Below are 22,691 nucleotides of genomic sequence, written 5' to 3'. Positions count from 1 at the left end.
AGGATCATAAAGGAAGTTACATCCCTTTAACAATTCTGCCACCTTCAGAGAACTTTTTGCTCCATGTCCTAGAAAGGACATTGTAACCTCAAAATCAAGTAATTGCTATGAAACAATTTTTCCCACAACTCTGGGGTTATTTTCTTTTTCACTAGCATGGTCCAATTAGAGGAGAGAATTAACCAATCAGTGAGTCAGCAGGAAGTGACATCACAGACTTAATCATAAGAAACAGAGTCTATCACCCAAAGTAAATGAGAAAATGTGAATCCAAATTTTCTGCAATCATTTATTATACATAATCAATATCTCCTACCAACAGGGAATATGGTATTTCCACATTAAAAAAATTATTTTTCACCTGAACAAGCTAAGGGTTTTTTTTTTAAATCTCAGGAGTAAGACATTTTTACTTTTAACCATTTTAGTTGATCATCTTTTAAATATAGGATACCTATCTGTGCCTTCTCAAACAGAAAAAAATGAATATGTTTATGCTTTCTTTGAAGACCCAGGACTATTATGAATATTTATTAACGTACTGTAATTTAGAGATTATTAAGGTGTTTGAGTCTATTTCACTGTATTAGACAAGTGACCAGAACATCACAGACAAATTTATTTCCTTCCCATTAGCTGTCTCTTTTCAAATTCTAGAGCTGGCCCTTTGCCCTGCCCTCTAATTTCTAATTAGGGGCTGGATAATTTTTTGGGGGGGGGGGTGGTGGATAATTTCTAAGGTTATTTCTAATACAATATCCTGTAATTGGGGCTCTACCATAATGTATGGAGAAGTCCAATATCCAAACTTGTTTAATTCATTAAATATTTCACCCTATTATAAACATTCACTGGTCCAGATATTAGATCCAAAGCCTCTTCTTTAAAGTGACACATGCAGGCTTTGCAATAGCTATTTTCTCCCAGATAATGAAACAACATTCTTTTTAAGTCACTGAGAGCATGATAGGACTACAGCACAAAACTATGCAGACATGCTGGATTTAAAACTCACCTATAAGAGTCTGGTCGGTGGCCTTGGGAAATCCACTTTCTTCATCAAGTAGGGACAGTAGACCCATCGGCTTCTGCAGAAACATATCTAGGAGGGGCCGGTTATCTTCATATTCAATAACTCTGGCATTAACATCCTCATTTAGGTATTCATTCTATAACAGGACAGGATTCATAGAAACAATTCACTAAAAGTTTATGAATGATATGTAGCTTGATAGTAATTACCCAAAACTCTATTTTACACATAATATAATAAATTGCTTCCTATGACATTGTCCTTAAAGTGAGGGTATCATTTTATTTTTCTTTCCCCAAAGTTCATTAAAGGCAGTGCTGATTTGGGGTAATAATAATAGTTTCTAGTCTCTATACCAGAATTATAGACATCTTAAGCTTTCAAAATGCAAGAAGATATGTTGTTAATGAGCAGTAATAAAGGTATGCTCTAGGGGCGCCTGGGTAGCTCAGTCGGTTAAGCGTCCGACTTCGGCTCAGGTCATGATCTCTCGGTTTGTGAGTTCGAGCCCCGCGTCGGGCTTTGCGCTGACAGCTCAGAGCCTGGAACCTGCTTCAGATTCTGTGTCTTCCTGTCTCTGCCCCTCCCCTGCTCATGCTCTCTCTCTCTCTGTCTCTCAATTATAAATAAACATTAAAAAAAAAGGTATGCTACAGAATTTATAGAATATTAATTAGGTATATCTTAGAGTTATACTGCCTCTTATTGAAGCCTTTTATCTAGCTTCAGGAATGGATCTCTCAAGAACATTTACTTAACTTCTCAGTCATGATGCCATTTACATCGTTAGTAGGGTGGACATCTGTGACTCACAGGAATCAAAGGATTGAGAACCAAGAACACCTGGGTTCATATCTGGGCTCTGTCTCTTAACTAGCCATATAATCCTTTGGATTTTGTTTGTTTGTTTGTTTGTTTGTTTGTTTTTTACTCTATGAGCTCCCACTGTCTCATTTACTAAATGGAGGTAACAACCTCTATCTAACAAAGTAAAAATATCTGGTACATTAATAACCAGTTGCTGTTGAGTATACTGTAAGATGCATAAAATAAAAACAATGAATAACAATTACTGTAAGATCACAGTGCCAGCACAATATGGTTGCTGATGATCTATTCTGCAAAAGGGACATGAAGAATTATGCTGTCGCTCCATTTCTATGACTTTGCCCTCACACTGTGTCCCTACCCCAGTGCCACAGTCTGTAAGAGGACAGGCATGACCTGTGCACAACGACACAGAGAGACGCTCACCTGCTTGGCACTCACCAGTTCTCAGGTGATAAAGCAACTATCACTGGGAAGTGTATCAAATAACTCCCGACTCAGGCAGAATACTCTGCACCATTCACAAATTAAAGTGACAGGACATTTTCATTATTATTTTAATATATTCGTTAATTCATGAAATATTTTCATTAAACATCTTATAAGAAGGCACAGTGATGGGTGATAAAGAGCTGTTTAACACAAACTCCCTGTCCTCAGTGGATTTAAAATATAACTTGAGTGATAGAGTTAGTAAATATTCAAAATTCAAGGTAGCATATAATAGATAAGTGATATGTACAATGTAGTACCATAAGGAGTTCAGAGAAAGAGAATTTATTTCCGGCAACTTCATGGAGGAATTTAATTCCGTCAATGGCAGGTGGGTCATCTGATAAGTCAAAACCTTTAAGCAGTATTTTGGAGCCTTATGAAATTGAAATCTCATTTCAAGGGTGTCACCCAGAAAAATAAATGTATACTTTTAAGTAAGACAAAATCTAATACGTAACAATTGGGCAGTGCCCATTGGCCTAAAAGGTAGATCACCTGAAAGTCATTTAGTTAATCCAGTATATAAAAATGGAAACAATGTCTAAAAGTTTCACAGCTTTTTCATTTGAAGGTAACCTTGGGAGCAATACACAGACCCAGAATTACTTTACCAGTAGACACATCAGGCTGACAGCATATTATAGCTTAAATGGCAACTGCAAAGTTCAAAAGAGGTTTTGTGTGTTTTGTATAGAAAGCACATAAGGTTAATATCTAAATCAATGCATTTGTCATTTCTATTTGCCTGTGTCAAAATCCAGGGAATTCTTTCCTGGCAGGTCATACACAGCAGAGATGAGTAACTTGGAAAACAATGGGCTCCCCTTGAAGATACATGTTAGTATTATGGACTCCAGGCAAGTCAGTGGAAAAAACATGCTATTACTCAGGATTTATGAAGCATTTTAGCAAAATGATCACGTCTAAAACAATAGAATATATATTTTTATAGCAGTTATGACCCCCAAATACTTAGTTGTTTTTAAGTCTAAGTGGAGAAATGAAGCTCACGTAACTCTTCAGAAAGTCCTCTGCTATGCCCTGTGTGTTACAAATACATTCAAAGCAGAAGATGAGTAGTTCTTAACTGCAATAAACTGTTTAGCAGATATAATCTCCACTCTGTTCAAATGGCCCAAGTTCCTTTTTGAGAAGGACAGATGAATAATTATTTAAATATAAATCAAGGAAGTGAGAGAAATCAGAAGACTTGGATGTTAGGAAGCCTCATGCCTGAGTCAAGTTCTTGCTTGTTTTTCATTGAGTTTTTAGTGTGAGCTATGAAAAGGTCGCAGTGGCGAGAAAGCCCATGGAAGGTGCCCCCCTCCGCATAGCTTTGGCCTAGACAACATGCTTAAATACACAGGGCTAAAGTGTCACCACAGGAAAGATTCTCCATGCCTAAGTGGAGTTCTCAGTCTCACAGAGTAGCATGGAAGAGGGGCTGCCATAGACTTAGAGGCTACAAGCTTTCCAGTGGCTTCTAAGGTAGGTAGGAATCTTAGCATAGACCTCGTCATAGATTGCCACGCAAGAGAGGCTGGACTCTAATCGTTCAGGTCTCACCTCCTCCGAGAGTCTTTCCCCCATTGCCCAGACTAATTTAGCAACCCTCCCTTCCTCAGCTGGTCACGCTCTATCCTTGCCTCCATGTTTTAAATTCTTTCAAAGTATTTCTAGAATTTTTACTTGTTTATTATTCTCCCTGTCTCATTAGAATGGGACCTCCAAGAGGACAAACACTTTTACTCCCCTCTGTATTATTCACCTCTGTATCTAGGGAGAGCAGGCATGTTAAATAGATGACCGTGTGTTAAGGAGTAAACTGTGTCCCCCAATGCCCAAATTTATATGCTAAAGCCCTAATATCCAATGTGACTGCATTTGGAGATAGGGATATTAAGGAGGTAATTAAAGTTAAAGGAGGTCGTAAGGGCAAGGCCCAAATCCCATAGGACTGGTGTCCTTATATGAAGAGGAAAAGACCCTCGGGAGGAGACTACACACAGTCAAGGCCATGTGAGGTCACAGGGAGAAGACAGCCATCTGCAAGTCCAGGAGACAGGCCTCAGGAGAGACCAAACCTGTCCCTGCTTTCATCTTAGACTTCTAGCCTCCAGAACTGTGAGGAAATAAATTTCTATTGTTGAAGGTCCCCACTCTGTGATATTTTATGGCAGCTCCAACAAATGAATATAATGAGTTTTCTGGGTTCCTTTTATTAAAAGTTGTTTTGAAAGGCTATTTGCTAGGTAGAGGAGGATTGGGGTGAAAATAATAAATCATGTGTGCATGGGTAATCCTTAGCTTCTGATTACAAATGTGCTCATATAAAAGTTAAAATATGGAGAAGCGCCTGGGTGGCCTGTTAACGCCCAACTCCAGCTCAGGTCATGATCTCATGGCTCGTGAGTTGAAGCTGCATGTTGGGCTCTGTGCTGACAGCTCAGAGCCTAGAGCCCATTTCAGGTTCTGTCTCCCTCTCTCTCTGCTCCTCCCCCGCTTGTGCTCTATGTCTTTCAAAAATAAATAAACATTATAAAAATTATAAAATTTAAATATGGAAACACCTTAATGGAGTCTTAATGACCTCAAAATTCACACACAAATTCATCTGCTCTAAATACTATCTTACCATTTAGTAGAATCTTTTCCTATGTATGATATTTTTAATAACAAAAAACATACTATTTATTTGATTTTAACTTTATTTCCTTTGACAAAATGGAATGCAGAACATGTAATTAATGGATTTTCATGACCATTATTTGAATGGCTACATGACATTGTATCCTGTAGTTTTCTATTCAGTTCTCTTATTTGGGACATTTTGGATTACTTATTTTATTTATTTTCATTTTTAAAGTAGTCTCTATAACCAACGTGGGGCTTGAACTCATGATCAAGAATCGCAAGCACCACCATCTGAGTCACCAAGGTGCCCCCTTTTATCTATTTTAAATAGTGTTCTGATGTATATCCTTGTGCACCAAGCTTTTCTGGATTTTGGATTTTATCTTTAGGACAGATTAGCTGATCAGCTAGTGTGAGTATTTTACAGGCTCCATATGTGTATTTCTAGATTGATTTTTTCTAAGCTTGCCGCAATGTGCTTTCTAATCAGCCCTGCATACACGTTCCTATCTTGCTGTATCCTCACCAGCACTGCATATTCTCATTAAAATTTTTTTCTGATATTTTTGATAGGTGAAAATGGCCATGTATTGTTGTATTCGCATTTATTTGATTAGATCTTAAACTACTTAAGAGGATACTTTTGGGGGGAAATATGGTAGATCTATGCTTAGCCCATATTACACAATGCCTGCCAGCTATTGTGTCATTATTCTGAGACATAATAATAAACATAATTTAACTTCTTCTTGGGCACAGAAATACCATCACACCACTGTCAGCTTTTGTGATGTGGGCAAAGATTTGTGGAGGTAGAGATCAGAGTTAGAGGAAAAGCTCAGGGACTTCACTAAAAACATCCTTCATGTTAGGTTGACTTTTGTTTCTTTGTCTCTTTCTCATTTGTTTTTACATGTCCTCCTGGTCATGTGCTATCTCTATCTTCCTTAGGAATTTATTCCTGAGGGGGTGGTTGGCTGGCTCAATTGATAGAGCATGTGACTCTTAAGCTTGAGCCCCACTTTGGGTGTAGAGATTACTTAAAAACAAAATCTTCACAAAATTGAAAACGGAATTCAATCCTGAAGCTGGCTTCTAAGTGACATTCCTGGGGAAATTATCTTCTTTTTCTTCTCCCACCATCACCGAGATATAATGGACATATAACATGGTAGAAGTTCAAGGTGTATGATGTATTGACTTGATATACTTACATATTACAAAATGAGTATCATCATGGAATCAGCTAACACCTCATCACATAACTACCATTGCTTTTTTGTGGTGAGAACATTTAAGATCTATTCTCTTAGGAACTGTCAAGAATATGGCACAGTGTTATTGACTAATCAACATATTGTATATTAGGTCCCTATAACTTACTCATCTTCAAACTGGAACTTTACTCTTTGACCAACATCTCCCCATTTCCCCCAACCAGACACTGCTAACCACCATTCTAGTCTCCAATTTTCACTTAGCATAATACCCTTACGTTTCCATCTATGTTGTCATAATTAACAGGTTTTCTTTCTTTCTCATGGCTAAATAATATTCCATGGGGTCGTGTGTGTGTGTGTGTGTGTGTGTGTGTGTGTGTGTGTGTGTGTAATACTCTATATGCATTCATCTTTTGACAGACACTTGGATTGTTTCCATATCTTGACTATTGTCAGTAATGCTGCAATGAAATGGGAGTGCAGACATCTCTTAGAGATCTTGTTTTAATTTCCTTTAGATATATACCCACAAGTTGGATAGCTAGATCATATGGCAGTTCAACTTTTAATTTTGGGGGAAGCCTCCATACTGTTTTCTGTAGTAGTTACACTGATTTCTATTCCCACCAGTAATGCAAGAATTCCCTTTTTTCCACATCTTTGCCAACACTTATTATCTCTTTTTTGATGATAGCCATTCTAACAGGCGTGAGGTGATATCTCATTGTGGTTTGGATTTGCATTCTCCTCTTCATGTATCTGTTAGCTACTTGTGCATCTTCTTTGGAAAAATGTTTACTCAGATCCTCTGCCCATGTTTTAATCAGATTTTTTTTTTTTTTGCTCTTGGAGTAGGAGTCCTATATATATTTTATCAAATATATGATTGGCAAATATTTTCTTCCATTCCATAGGTTGTCTTTTCATTTTGTTGATGGTTTCCTTTGTTGAGCAGAAGCTTTTTGTTTGACGTACTCTCACTTGTTTATTTCTTGTTTTTGCTGTCTTTGCTTTCAGTGTCAAATCCAAAAACTTATGGCCAAGAATGATACCAAGGAGTTATCCCTTATGTTTTCATCTAGGAGTTTTACAGTCTCAGGTCTTGTGTTCAAGTCTCTAATCCATTTTGAGTTGATTTTTGTGTATGGTGTGAGATTGGAGTCTAGCTTCATTCTTTTGTATGTGGCTTCCCAATTTTCCCAGCACGGTTTATTAAAGAGACAATCCTTTCCCCATTGTGAATTCCTGGGACCCTTGTCAAAAGTCAACTGAGCATCTATGCTTGGGTTCATTTCTGGGCTTTCTATGTTGTTCCATTGATTTATGTGTCTGTTTTTATGCCAATACCACACTGTTTTGAGTACTATGCCTTGTAATATAGTTTGAAATCAGGATGTGTGGTTATCTCCAGCTCTGTTCTTTCTTAAGATTGCTTTGTTTTTTTGAGGTCTTTTGTGGTTCTATACAAATTTGAGGATTGTTTGCTCTATTTCTGTGAAAAATGTTATGAGAATTTTGTTAGGGACTGTACTGTACGTATAAATTGCTTTGGGCATTTTAACAATATTAATTCTTCCATTTATTTGTGCCCTCTACGATTTCTTTCCTAAATGTATTATAGTTCACAGTATACAGATCTTGCACCTCCTTAAATTTATTCCTAAGTATTTTATTCTTTTTGATGCTAAAGGACTGTCATATTCATTTCTTTCTGATAGATCGTTGTTAGTGTATAGAAATAGAGCTGACTTTTCGATACTGTTTTGTATTCTGCAGCTTTACTGAATTTTTTAGTTCTAACAATTTTTTGATGTAGTCTTTAGGGTTTTCTACATAAAATTTCATGTCATCTGCAAACAGAAACGATTTTACTTCCTTTCCAATTTGAATGCCTTTTATTTCTTTTGTTTGCCTAATTGCTCTGGCAAGAATTTCCAATATATTGTTGAAAAAAGTGGTTAGAGGAGGCATCCTTGTCTTATTCCTAATCATACAGGAAAATCTCTCAGCTTTTCACTTTTCAGTATGTTAGCTGTGAGTTTGTCCAATGTGGCCTTTATTCTGCTGAGGTACATTCCCTCTCTACCCACTTTGTTGAGACTTTTTAAATTCTTTTTTAATGTGTATTTATTTTGGGGAGACACAGAGAGACAGAGCATGAGCAGGGGAGGGGCAGAGAGAGAAGGAGACAGCATCTCAAGCAGGCTCCAGGCTTGGAGCTGTCAGCACAGAGCCCGACGTGGGGCTCAAACCCACAATCCATGAGATCCTGACCTGAGCTGAAGTCAGATGCATAACTGACTAAACCACCCAGGTGCCCCTGTTGAGACTTCTTATCACCATGAATGGATGTTAAATTTTGTCAAAAGCTCTTTTTTGTCTCATTTTGTTAATTCGGTGTATCATATTAATGATTTGTGTATGTTGAAACATCTTTGTATCCCTGGAATAAACCCCACTTGATTATGGTGTATGACAGTTTTAATGTATTGTCAGATTTGGTTTGCTAATATGTTGTTGAAGATTTTTGCATCTATTGTTCATCAGGGATATTGGTCTGTAATTTTCTTGTAGTGTCCTTGCCTGGTTTTGGTATGAGGGTAATGGTTGCCTCGTAAAATAAGGTTGAAGTTCCCACCTCTTTTACTTTTGTGAAAGAGTTTGAGGAGAATTGGTATTCTTAAGTGTTTGGTAGAATTCACCAATGAAGCCATACGGTCCTGGACTTTTCTTTGTTAGGAAATTTTTGATTACTGATTCAATCTCTTTACCAGTAATTGGCTTGGTGATATTTTCTATTTCTTTATGATTCAGTCTTGGTAGGTTGTATGTTTCTAAGAATTTTTCCATTTCTTCTATATTTTTGATCCTTTGTATTTCTGTGGTATCAGCTAGCTGTAATTGTTTTCTTTTTCATTCCTAATTTTTTGAGTCAGTCCTCTTTGGTTTTTTCTTGATTAGTCCAGGTAAAGGTTTGTCAATTTTATTTATCTTTAAAAAAACACAGCTCCTGGTTTCATTATTCTTTTCTATTGTCTTTTGAGTCTTTATTTCATTTATTTCTGCTCTGATCTTTGTTATTTCCTTCCTTTTAACTTTGGGCTTAGCTTGTTTCTTCTTATATTTCATTGAAGTATCAAGTTAGATTTGCTTACTTGAGATCCATCTTTTTTCTCAATTATGTCTTTATGGTTACAAACTTTCCTCTTAGAGCTGCCTTTGCTGCATTCCATAAGTCTTGGTATGTGGTGTTCTCATTTCCATTTGTCTCAAGATGGTCTTTGATTTTTCTTTTGATTTCCATTTTGGCCCATTGGTTGTTCAGGAAGACACTGATTAAATTGCCACATATTTGTAAAGACAGGCAGACTTCATCACCATGTAAAAGACAGGTGCTACCTACTCCCCGAAAGCATCACTCTATTATTTTACTGTGGGAGAATACTTTCTACTACCATCTGACAGATTTATCCAAGTATGAAGTTTCAAAAAGATTTTCCTGAAACCACCAAGGTTTCAATCAAGGAGTTTGGCTCATATGGAATTTTTCTTTTATAAAAGGTGGGGGTATGCAGCGACAGGGTGCATTCAAGTCTTTCACTGAATTTATACCTATGAAATGAAGTCATGTCTGTTGTGTAGGTGAGTCAACCATCTGACACTGCTCTGCAGTTTCACATATTTTAGATTCTATAAATATTTTAACAGCTGGGATAAATGATCCTCAATATTTATTCTCTTGTGTTTGCTGTTTGGAAGTCATAAATCAAGTATCTTTTATTTTTATAAACACAGTCCACTTGATGTGGGATGGTATTAAGAATTCACCCAGGTTTGTGGCATTCTGAATAGATCATTGTAGAAGATGCCACATACTGACATTCCTTAAACATTCGTGGAGCACCTACTATGTGTATGTTTAAAAGTAGGTGGGCCTGGGGAAGGAAGAAATAGACAAAAAGGTAGAGTCTTGTCCTTTAGGGCACAGCAAAGAGTCTGTCTGCCTTTCCATTCTAATCCTGAAGTCACATCCTAGGAATTTTTTCCTCGTGCTGTATTTTCCTTTTCAGTTGTTCCATCAGTTAGTTCTAGATCTATCCTGTTAGGTGGTTTCTGCTTCCTCCAGTGTCACAGTATCTGTTACCACTGCCACCTGCCTCAGTGCTACTGTTCTTTCTAGTTTCCTTCTTTGTTACCTTATATGGATGCCCCTTGGCTTTTCATGTGAAAGATTGCCTCTCTCTATCTCTCTCTCTTCTCCTTCCTCCCTCCCTTTCTTCCTCCTTCCTCCCTTTCTTTCAAATCAATGGAACACCCTTTTCTTCTGCATGAGAGATTATTTTGTTAGGTCCCTGGTTCTTCTCAACTTTTCTTATTTGTTTGCTTGTGAGAAAAACCCCAGATATGTATCAGAAGACCCAGATTTGGGCTCTGGCTTTGTTTAACTAGGCTGTGACTTCAAGCAAGTCATAACGAGTCATTTTTATCTGTGAAATATGGATGATCTACTTAGGTTTCTTCTGGTTCAAACATTTCAAAATGCCCACGCTGCCTGAACGTGTTGTGAAACATAGTGAATAGATGCATACACATTCTGTTAACAGAACATTTGCAAGGGGAAAGAAGCACATAAACACATTTATTCCCTGATGTCTGCCTTTAGTAAAAGAATCCTACTCGCCAACTGTTCACATGAGTATACGCATTTATGGAAACATTGCTCACAGTGGAAAGAAACCACTGAGAAGAAGTTACTCCTTCTAAGAAAAATGTTTTCAAGGTTGAAAATCTAGGATTTAAGGTGCTATCACTATTCAAGGTGAGTTTTTTTTTTTATTATTACAGAGAAAAAAGAAACTGTGCCATTTTTCATTTTGAAATAACTCCAAATTTAAAAGGTTGCAAGGACAGTACAAAGAACTCCCAGGTGCCCTTTCCCCAAATTTTCCAGTTGCTAATATTTTACATTTACTTTATCATTCGCTCTCTTTCACAGGGCGCCTGGGTGGCTCAGTCGGTTAAGCGCTCTCTTTCTACATACCTATAATATTGTTAGTAATAACATTCTACCGTAGCAAGTAAATATTTTTAAAAACTAAAAATGAAGAAAACAAGGTGGTTATATGCATGTTGTAAAATCTAAACTCTTGATGTAAAATAGTAATTATGATTTGAAATCTATTTCCTCCTGTACTTATTTTTTAATGTTTATTTATTTCTGAGAGAGAGAACAAGCAGGGGAGAGGCAGAGAGAGAGGGAGACACAGAATCCGAAGCAGGCTCCAGGCTCTGAGCTGTCAGCACAGAGCCTCACGTGGGGTTCAAACTCCTGAATTTCAAGATCATGACCTGGGCCGAAGTCAGATGCCCAGGCTCAGCCGACGGAGCCTCCCAGGCGCCCCTCCTCCTGTACTTTCTATTCAAAGCTGATATCAATGATCCTGTTGATTTTTTTGTTAGAGTTAGTGGCAAGCCACAGGGAATGTTGATCATCAGTAACTTGAGAAGATACAGGTCACTGATTTACCATTTGACAAGTAACCTAATGAGGAAGTATGGTAGATAATTCCTAAAAAAATATACTTATTTTATTTTACATGTATTTAATGAACTTTGGAGGAAAAGTTTTAAATGATGCTTCCTAGAGCAGCTTCTTTTTTCAGAAAGAAAAGGAAACAATGTATATTAAGATGAACATTCTAATCTAGTCACGTTTTGTGTATAAAACCTATTCTTAAAAACTCTTCAAAAGCCATAAAAGATCTTACAAATTTATATTCTACTGACAGGTAATGGCTTAGAAGGAGAAATTTCCATTAGGAATCCAGAAATGTAGTTTTTCATATACCAAGATTTCTTTCAACTTAAACTATTTTTCCTTTACTGTCATGTTTAAATGTTTACCAAAAAATTTTATTTCAGCTTGTCAACTACAGTAATTGAATGGATCTAACCTCCTTATTATGTATTTCTTCCAAAATTGCTCTTTATCATAATGAAAGTATTTTTTTATTTAATTTTTTAGATGTTTATTTCTGAGAAGGGGGGAGGGGCAGAGAGAGAGGAAGACAGAGAATCTGAAGCAGGCTCCCTGCTGTCAGTGCAGAGCCTGGGGCTTGAACCCATAACTGGGAGATCATGACCTGAGCCAAAGTTGGAGCCTCAACCAACTGAGCCACCCAGGCACCCCATAATGAAAATATTTTTTAGAAAGTATTTTAAAATAATACCAAATTATCAAAATAAGTACCACAGATCCCCACAGCACATTAAAGGTGTTGACCCAGCTTCTCTGATGAAAGAGAAACACACTGTGCAACACGGGTATAAAGCAAGAGATGGGGCGGGGGGCACGGGAACCCAATAGGCTGCCTGCCAAGAGACGGCGGGAGAGGACCACACGTTCACAGCTGGGATCTGTTGTAGGGATGCTCCACACATATCCAGTCACTTGCATATCAACTTCCATACTCAGTACGTGAGTCTACAGAAAATTTGTATGTGATCTCAAACAGTAACCCAAAACTTGGCCAAGCACTTAAAAAGCAAGATTTGTTGTATCTATTTGTTTCTTAAATGCATGGTTGTTTTAATGTTTTAAGAAAATGCCTATAAATTGGCTTTTATCACTTGGAGAACTAAAATAAGACAAATGCTACCACCATTGCACACATATGGTTTAATAGGGAAGAAATTTGAATATGAAATAAAAATTCACACTTTGTAAGCAAAACAATTTGAAGGCATTTCTAAGGGGTTTGCCCACACATTTTTTTTTTTTTTATGTGATGACTGATTCTTTTTACTTCGTAACGTAAAAAAAGTTGAAAGTGTAGATACTGTATGATGAATGAATTTTTGTTCTTTGTAATTGCCACAAATTATGTGTTGGAGCCCATATTCAAAATCTCAAAAGCTTCAAACTTTGAGATATGAACAGCTGGAGAGGAAAGTCATACACATCACTTTCTGCAAGAGAAGCCAGAGCCATAATTACAGTTATTGTCTCCATTATGTGCTGTAAATGGTTTCCTGCTTATAAAATGACTTCTAACTTTTAATTTTAAACCCACGGGTATATATATAAATGATGTATGTAACAGCTTATCCTTGTACAGAACAAGTATTAACAGCTCACTTTAAAAACGAACTTCAGTTCAGTTAATGGCTGGCAAGATGTCCTGCACTAATGGATAAGAAAGCTCACCCTAGGTATAAGTAGGAGTATAAGCAAGGAGAGTGAATCTTCAGGATTCTAGAGCAATGCGTCATAGGATACCTATGTCTTGGATGCCTAATGGTCCTAAAGAACAGTGGTGTTTGTTCCACCTCAAACTCATGCCCATTGGTGACTCTTCAGTGGCTGGCTGTTCAGTCCCCTTGATTTGAAACATAACATAAACTTCTAGGGAACAGGGTTCATTTCTTTTTTTTTTTTAATTTTTTTTAATGTTTATTTATTTATGAGACAGAGAGAGACAGAGCATGAACGGGGGAGGGTCAGAGAGAGGGAGACACAGAATCGGAAACAGGCTCCAGGCTCTGAGCTGTCAGCCCAGAGCCCGACGCGGGGCTCGAACTCACAGACCGCGAGATCATGACCTGAGCCGAAGCCGGACGCCTAACCGACTGAGCCACCCAGGTGCCCCAGAACAGGGTTCATTTCTTTTGCATGGTCTATACCACAATGATGCATCATAGTGCACAATTAAAAGAAAGGACAAAACCCACTACTATAGCATCAGCATGACTCCTTGAAGAGAACTTCAAGCTTTAATCACACTTTGACTACTGTTGTGCTCTCCGTCCCATGAAAGGATGCCGGAAAACAAACAAAAACAACCAAGCAAAACCAAAATCTTGGCTACACAGTCCCTGTGGAGATTCAGTGTAAATGTTATTGTAAGAAGATGCCTCCCTTATCAGAAATGTGGTAACTTGTTCGCTGCCCTTTCAGCTGCTTCACTAAAAGCTTTTTGAAAAATATGGGAGTAAACAGTGTGTGTCAAAATAATGCCCTACAAATGTAATAGGGAAGGCTGACATATAAATACTTTATTTGTGGAATTAATTAACAGAAAATTATATATTTTTCAGTTGCTGCTCATTTAGAAAAGCCTGAGTCATGAATATCAAAAGATTACAACTAAACTCTTAATGTCTATTTGTAGGTAGGCTCAGGAATCCAGATTGTGATTTAATTTTCAAACTATTGTTCTCATATATAAATTGTCCCTTTAAATTTTGTTAAAATTTATATACAAATATATACAATATATACAAAATGGTTCTTCCAGTGCTGGAAAAGTATGGAAGCTTCAAATATTATGAACCATCAAACTCCAGAAAAGTTTGAGGAGCTATGTATTATTTAAAACTATCCACTCAGCAAACTATGGATTGGGTCAGTGACATAAACTCTTTCACTAAAAATATTTTTACTATAGTCTGTTGATTATTGTTTTAATGGAAAATAATGGGAAAACAATATTCAAAATACCTTCATAACCAACTTTGCTGGAGTGTCCCACTGTGTATTACATGTCAATTGAATTTGGGCCAAATTAAAAAAAAATAGTGTTTTCAGCAAACCTTTATTTATGTTCCATTGTTGCAGGACTGCCAGTAAAGATAATGTTTGTTGGTTTAAATAGAAGCAGAAATTGTATCATCTGTGAAGGTGCTGGCTGAAGCTTGTGTCTTGCTCAGATTGCCAGATTATTTGAATGTCCATGAAACTGAGTATGTCTTACGGATAAGCAATAATGGCTTTATTAAATGAAGGAGTTCTCAGGTGAAAGTTATTATTATATCTCACCAAGGAAAGTGTGACCATAACTTTAATTTATGATTTGGCTTCATAGCTATTTCTCATTTATAGAAATCAGTGTGTTGTGTGTTCTCTACCTGTGATAGCTAATACACACAGCTATAGTTAGCATTTCTCAGTTACAATTTTTGCACTCACAGAGAAGTGACAGAGTGGAAAAAAACCCAAACGTGTACACCCACATGTTAAAATCAAGAGAATCACTGACTAATCCCATATCCAGCGGATCACACATTCATCAACCTGATCACTCAGCTGCCAATGCCTGTCCCATAAGATTATGAAGCAGAGATTCTTGGGTAGTTACCCTAGAAAGGCACTTGAAAGGATTGTGAATGGCCTCAATTCCTCAAACTGCTTTGTATAATCCTGGATTCTAGTTGAAATCTTAATTTGCTAGGGACAATTTTGAGTTGTTTTGTCTTGAAAGCCTCTCAAGGATATTTAAAAGAGTCTTCCAGAATAGTTTCATTTGTAGCAAGCCCAAAGACAAAAGCAGTAACAGCATTAGGATCATGGATGAAATTCAAGGCTATCAAAATGGATTATAAACTATAACATTCTATAAAAAATGAAAAGCAAATAATTTTGAAAGATATGTACATTGGTTTAAAGGCTAGTTCCAATCAAACCATGTCCTAACCTCAACCTGCAAAAGGGAAAAATAACAGAATCCTACCAACACAAGTTGCTAATTAATCGCATGGGAAATACATGAAGATGCACCTGGTCCCATGAAGAAGGTAATTCTAATAGATCCCCATCAAAAAGTCCAAACAAACAGAAAAAAACAAAATTCACTTGTTTCAGGCTCTGGTTAGAATGGATCTTGTGAACACTGTGAGACATCAAAGCAAGATGACATTCATTTAATAAGTATTTTTTGAACACTTGCTGTATGTCAAGCTCTGAAGATTCAAAATGAATTAAGACATAATCCTTGACCTCAAGGAGTCTGTAGCCTAGTGAGAAAGGCACAAATATAAACCAAATATTTTTACTGGAGCATAGAGGAGGGAGAAACATGAACAAGTCTCACTAATTTTCTGGATTTCAGTAATGAGAAATGAAATGCATTTTTGGCTTGAGTAAGTGGCAGATAGAGATGTCACTTGCTGAGGAAGAATATAAGTGAGAGGGAAAGATGATGGGTTCAATTCTAGATAAAGTTCTGGAAGCTGCCTTAAAAGGAGGCCAGGAGTTCAAAAAGAGAGGTGGGTTGGATGGGGGCTTAAGCATTACTAGCATGAAGGGGGTGATCGAAAGAATGGAAATGGATGATCTTTCCTAGTGAGTACGAGAAGGGGTAGAGGATAGAACTCTTTCGTGAGTTAACATTTAGGACAGTAATTCTCAACCTTGGCTGCACATTGGAATAAACTGGGAACTTTAGAAGATGTTGATGCCTGGGTCTCATTCCAAGAGATCTGATTTAACTGGTCTGGGACAGGGTCTGGGCATTGGGATTTTCCAGTACCCACTGATTCTAATATGCAGCCAGGGTTGAGAACGACTGATTTATGAGATGGTACAGGAAGTGACAGGAAGATGGCAGAGAAACAGAAAGATGGTATTAGGGATGCTAAAGGAGGGGTTTCCCAGAAACAGGAATTTATCAACAGGGTTGAAAATTACAGAAAGGCTAATCATGTAGAGACTAAAATGTTTCTGATACTAATGACTGATGAGATTAGGAAGGCCCATTCCAGGAGAGTGGGCGAGGTCAGAGCCAGATGCTACAGACTCATATACTCAGGTAGAGAAGAAATCAATACAATGCAATGAATACTGAATATGCTTTCAAGCAGCTTGACTGTGAAGGGAAGAGAGAGGCCATAGCTACTGAGATAAGCAGGTTGGAGAAAGGCTTTTGTTTTTAACAATTTTTAAAGATCTCATTATTTATCTAGGCTACGGGACTGCGTGCGCTAATGGAGAAGAGTGGAGAAAGAGGAGAGAGAGAGACACAGAGTGAGAAAGAAGAGAGGAATGAACATTTGATAGAACAAGATCCTGGGGTAGATCAGAGCTATGCAAACACAGGTAAAACCTTACACTTTTGTCCCTTTTTTGGCCTAAGAAATGTTAATATCTAGAGGTTTTCTTTTGTGACTAGTGTTTTCAAAATGCAATTTTTTTTTTCCAACGTTTTTATTTTTATTTTTGGGACAGAGAGAGACAGAGCATGAACGGGGGAGGGGCAGAGAGAGAGGGAGACACAGAATCGGAAACAGGCTCCAGGCTCCGAGCCATCAGCCCAGAGCCCGACGCGGGGCTCCAACTCACGGACCGCGAGATCGTGACCTGGCTGAAGTCAGACGCTTAACCGACTGCGCCACCCAGGCGCCCCTCAAAATGCAATTTTAAAGTAAATTCTCAATAAGCCTAAATATTTTGAATCAAAAGAAGTTCATGTACCTCTCGTTTATCTCAAATTTAAGTAAAAACGTCAGTTCTATTCAGTAAGCACAAAACAATGTGATATTATTTATAGGAGACACATGACACACTAAATGACACAAAATATGACCACTGCTGCTTTTAGACTTGATCAAATAATTTAAATAATTTTAATACTACAGCTTTGCCAAATGCAATTCAAGTAAGTCTCTGATTTTTGAAGCTGAATCATAAATTACATATTGTACCCTGTCAAAATTGCCATTTCATGGCATTTGCATCAAACCCATTATCTTGTGTTCTGTTGCCTAGTTACCGGAATTCTGAAGTTTAATGCATTTTAGATGGATATTTAAATTTCAAACAGAGTTCCAGCTACACAGTCTACAGAAAGAGAAACAGTTGGACACATCTGCTGACTTAAATTTCCAAAGGAAACTTGTTTGTGTATAAGGGCTCAGACTTGCTAAGTTTTGGAGAAGGGTGCATTGGTTTTTCAAGGAAGGGCATCTCATATGGAGACACTAAATTCATACTTGTTTTCTGGTTTTATTTTTGTTTTTACTACAGGCATGGAGAAAAGAAAATCTTTCCTTTGTCTATATGTTTAAGGCCCTAAACCTATGATCTAAGTCTTGCTTCATTAGTACAATTCTGCATGTAACACACACATACATGACGACTTACCTGTTCCCATGTGAACACGTGTTGATTGAAATAATACTGAATTTGTTCATTTGCAATGTTAATGCACAGCTGCTCAAAGGAATTTTTTTTGAAGTTTTCAAAGCCAAATATATCCAGAATGCCAATGCTCAGCTCATCACCGTTCCCACTGGAAAATTAAAGAGGCATTATTGAGTCCTTAATTATTTTCTTAAGAGGGAATGGAAAGCAGGGTGTCTCAGAATATGCTTTTGTGATTTAGCTAAGAAACTCCTACCAAGACACAGAGTGTAAATTTTCTTAATTGAAAAAGTTTCCCTCCATAAAACATAAAGTAGGTAGCATCAATTTTAATATGTAAAAGAGACAAGATTTTCCTTGTACTACAGAAACCTGTCCTATACTTTTTCCTACGGGTTTGTGGGTACAAGATCACAGCCCCGAGTGAGTCATGAATCATACGGAAAACCTGGCCAGCACTCAGAAGACCACAAACATATATTCAATAAAAATCATACCAGAAAAGCAAAAATTCTGTGTAAGGATGTCTTTAGTCTTTCACTTTAGGACAATTAAAACATCTTGCTAAAAACATTTCACCTCTTTTAAAGAATCATTATTTACTTTTAAGTTATTCATTCATAATTGTTTAATAGAGAAAAAATGGTAACTTGGGGAAAGACAAAAATGTATTTGAGTTTATTTTATAATCAACTACTTTAAAATGCAATTAAATATTATTTTATTTTATTATTTTTTAATATATGAAATTTATTGTCAAATTGGTTTCCATACAATACCCAGTGCTCATCCCAAAAGATGCCCTCTTCAATACCCATCACCCACCCTCCCCTCCCTCCCACCCCCCATCAACCCTCAGTTTGTTCTCAGTTTTTAAGAGTGCTTTGGCTCTCTCCCACTCTAACCTCTTTTTTTTTTTCTTCCCCTCTCCCATGGGTTTCTGTTAAGTTTCTCAGGATCCACATAAGAGTGAAAACATATGGTATCTGTCTTTCTCTGTATGGCTTATTTCACTTAGGATAACACTCTCCAGTTCCATCCACGTTGCTACAAAGGGCCATATTTCATTCTTTCTCATTGCCACGTAGTACTCCATTGTGTATATAAACCACAATTTCTTTATCCATTCATCAGTTGATGGACATTTAGGCTCTTTCCATAATTTGGCTATTGTTGAGAGTGCTGCTATAAACACTGGGGTACAAGTGTCCCTATGCATCAGTACTCCTGTATTCCTTGGGTAAATTCCTAGCAGTGTTATTGCTGGGTCATAGGGTAGGTCTATTTTTAATTTTTTGAGGAACCTCCACACTGTTTTCCAGAGTGGCTGCACCAGTTTGCATTCCCACCAACAGTGCAAGAGGGTTCCCGTTTCTCCACATCCTCACCAGCATCTATAGTCTCCTGATTTGTTCATTTTAGCCACTCTGACTGGCATGAGGTGATATCTGAGTGTGGTTTTGATTTGTGTTTCCCTGATGAGGAGCGACGTTGAGCATCTTTTCATGTGCCTGTTGGCCATCTGGATGTCTTCTTTAGAGAAGTGTCTATTCATGTTTTCTGCCCATTTCTTCACTAGATTATTTGTTTTTCGGGTGTGGAGTTTGGTGAGCTCTTTATAGATTTTGGATACTAGCCCTTTGTCCGATATGTCATTTGCAAATATCTTTTCCCATTCTGTTGGTTGCCTTTTAGTTTTGTTGATTGTGTCCTTTGCTGTGCAGAAGCTTTTTGTCTTCACGAGGTCCTAATAGTTCATTTTTGCTTTTAATTCCCTTGCCTTTGGGGATGCGTCAAGTAAGAAATTGCTGCGGCTGAGATCAGAGAGGTCTTTTCCTGCTTTCTCCTCTAGGGTTTTGATGGTTTCCTGTCTCACATTCAGGTCCTTTATCCATTTTGAGTTTATTTTTGTGAATGGTGTAGGAAAGTGGTCTAGTTTCAACTTTCTGCATGTTGCTGTCCAGTTCTCCCGGCACCATTTGTTAAAGAGATTGTCTTTTTTCCATTGGATATTCTTTCCTGCTTTGTCAAAGATTAGTTGGCCATACGTTTGTGGGTCTAGTTCTGGGGTTTCTATTCTATTCCATTGGTCTATGTGTCTGTTTTTGTGCCAATACCATGCTGTCTTGATGATTACAGCATTGTAGTAGAGGCTAAAGTCTGGGATTGTGATGCCTCCTGCTTTGGTCTTCTTCAAAATTACTTTGGCTATTCGGGGCCTTTTGTGGTTCCACATGAATTTTAGGATGGCTTGTTCTAGCTTTGAGAAGAATGCTGGTGCAATTTTGATTGGGATTGCATTGAATGTGTAGATAGCTTTGGGTAGTATCGACATTTTGACAATATTTATTCTTCCAACCCATGAGCATGGAATGTTTTTCCATTTCTTTATATCTTCTTCAATTTCCTTCATAAGCTTTCTATAGTTTTCAGCATACAGATCTTTTACATCTTTGGTTAGATTTATTTCTAGGTATTTTATGCTTCTTGGTGCAATTGTGAATGGGATGAGTTTCTTTATTTGTCTTTCTGTAGCTTCATTATTAGTGTATAAGAATGCAATTGATTTCTATACATTGATTTTGTATCCTGCAACTTTGCCGAATTCATGTATCAGTTCTAGCAGACTTTGGTGGAGTCTATCTTAAATATTATTTTATAATTAAATATTCCAAATGTACTTTTTTTCCTGCTCCCCCATAATGGTTACCTCTCTGTTCATTAAAGGCTAGATAGTTGGTCAAAAGTTTGCCTCTTCTGAGAAATATATGCATTACAGTTATTTTCATGTGATTTTAAAAAGGAGAGTACAAACATTTCTCTGTGCTCACTATTTATGTAACCTAGGTTAACGCTTAGTGTTGTGTGAGGAAGTGATTTAGAAATGACAGCTGTCAACCTCATGCTGGGAAGTGAAGGATGCTCTCTGTATTCGGAAGAACTGACTGAACTCAGAACACAAAGTTATAGGACCCTTTGTGTGATGGGATTGACAAAAGGAAAGCTATACAAATACTTCTGAAAATTCCTATTTTGAATAGAAAGTGAAAATGTATGCTGGTTTAGTCAACATTATTATTCTTTTAAAAAATTATCCCACAGGATCCTGCTGAGATATTTAATTCATCTAATAGTGTGTTACAGCCAGGAGGACCTTAGAGATGACCTCATTCAGGGATTCTTAACCTGGGTCTGTTAATGGTCTTCAAGGGGGCTGGAATCAACCATGCACAATATTTTGGTGGGTATGTGAAAATATATCCATTTTTTAAATTTTGGAGTGAAGAACATAGTTTCAATAGATCCTTTTATTCTTTCTTTTTTTCTTTTCTTTTTTTTTAGATAGAGAGAGAGAGAGAGAGAGAGAGAGGGAGTGGGAGAGGTGCAAAGGGAGAAGGAGAGAGAACGATGCAGGGCTCGATCCCATGAACCATGACATTATGACCTGAGCCAAAATAAAAAGTTGGACACTGAACTGACTAAGCCACCCAGGCATCCCTCAAGAGATCCTTAAAAGGCTCCAAGATGTCCATCAATAACTAAGACCACTGATTTGTCATTACATGCCTTTATTTAATAGCTGAAGAAGACAAGATGCAGAGAAATGCAGTAATTTGTCAAGGGTAGCACAACAAGTTAGTGGAAAAGACTGGCACAGTATACAGGCTCTTCAAAATCTTAACATAAATCTTGACAGATTTTTGCTGAGCTATATGAATGGTCTTATTTTAATTTGTTAAACTTTATTTAAAAACTTTTTTTTAACATTTGTTCATTTTTGAGAGACAGGGAGAACAGAGTGTAAGCTGGGGAGGGGCAGAGACAGAGCGAGACAGAATCCAAAGCAGACTCCGGGCTCCGAGCTGTCAGCACAGAGTCCAACGCGGGGCTCGAACTCCCTGACCTTGAGATCATGACCTCAGCCGAAGTCGGATTCTTAACCAACTGAGCCACTCAGGCGCCCCTGTTTGTTAAACTTTCTATAAAAATTTTGAAAATCTAAGATTTGGCTGGCTTTCTTGGCTTGGTAAAGGAAAGTTACCAAATAGTAAATAGGCTGTAGTGGAATTTTCAGCAGATCGCCTTAGTGCAAACATGCATATGATAAGTAGCAAAATGTAGTCATCTGTGGAATACATAGATAGTGAACATTTTGGAATTTTTCCATTTTCATCTGAAAGCTTGGCATCATACATATGGCCACACATGAACATACAAAGTGTTTTGATCATTAAATCAGAATGGGCAAATTGGAATTTGATTTGCAGACCCAGTCAGATAGGTTGCAGTTTAGCAGAAAGAGAAAGAAGCAATTCTGGGGGATAGAGAGTTAAGAACATGGAGGAATAATGGATAATCTCTTAGACATTCTGGATAATATTATGATGTGGTATGGACCTTCGTGGAAAAATGACTGAACTACATGCCTGAAATGTGTATAGAATAGTCTTTTATGCTTAGTAAGCAAATGTGAACAAGGTGACTTAAGGTAGGCATTTATCCTGCTTTTTGTATACAATTTCTACAGATTGTGTAATTTGTGGCAGAACAAAGCTTTAGGTGT

The 22,691-nt window shown here is 37.4% G+C and overlaps 1 protein-coding gene across 5 annotated transcripts in view; it reads right to left on the bottom strand.

Moving 5' to 3' along the window:
• Nucleotides 1-22,691, bottom strand: part of MYO3A (myosin IIIA) — a 246,003-nt gene that overhangs the window by 68,596 nt on the left and 154,716 nt on the right. For all 5 annotated transcript variants that reach the window (XM_045465685.1, XM_045465684.1, XM_045465681.1 and 2 more), the window contains 2 exons: nt 18,128-18,275; nt 1,016-1,169 (listed from right to left, as the gene is read on the bottom strand). In XM_045465685.1, coding sequence (XP_045321641.1) covers nt 1,016-1,169; nt 18,128-18,275 — 302 coding nt within the window. The remainder of the gene's footprint in view (nt 1-1,015; nt 1,170-18,127; nt 18,276-22,691) is intronic.

The sequence above is a fragment of the Leopardus geoffroyi genome, chromosome B4, assembly GCF_018350155.1.
Source record: "Leopardus geoffroyi isolate Oge1 chromosome B4, O.geoffroyi_Oge1_pat1.0, whole genome shotgun sequence".
NCBI classification, from domain to species: Eukaryota; Metazoa; Chordata; class Mammalia; order Carnivora; family Felidae; genus Leopardus; species Leopardus geoffroyi.
Note: the sequence above shows the minus strand (reverse complement) of the source record. Positions and strands in the feature narration are given on the sequence as shown.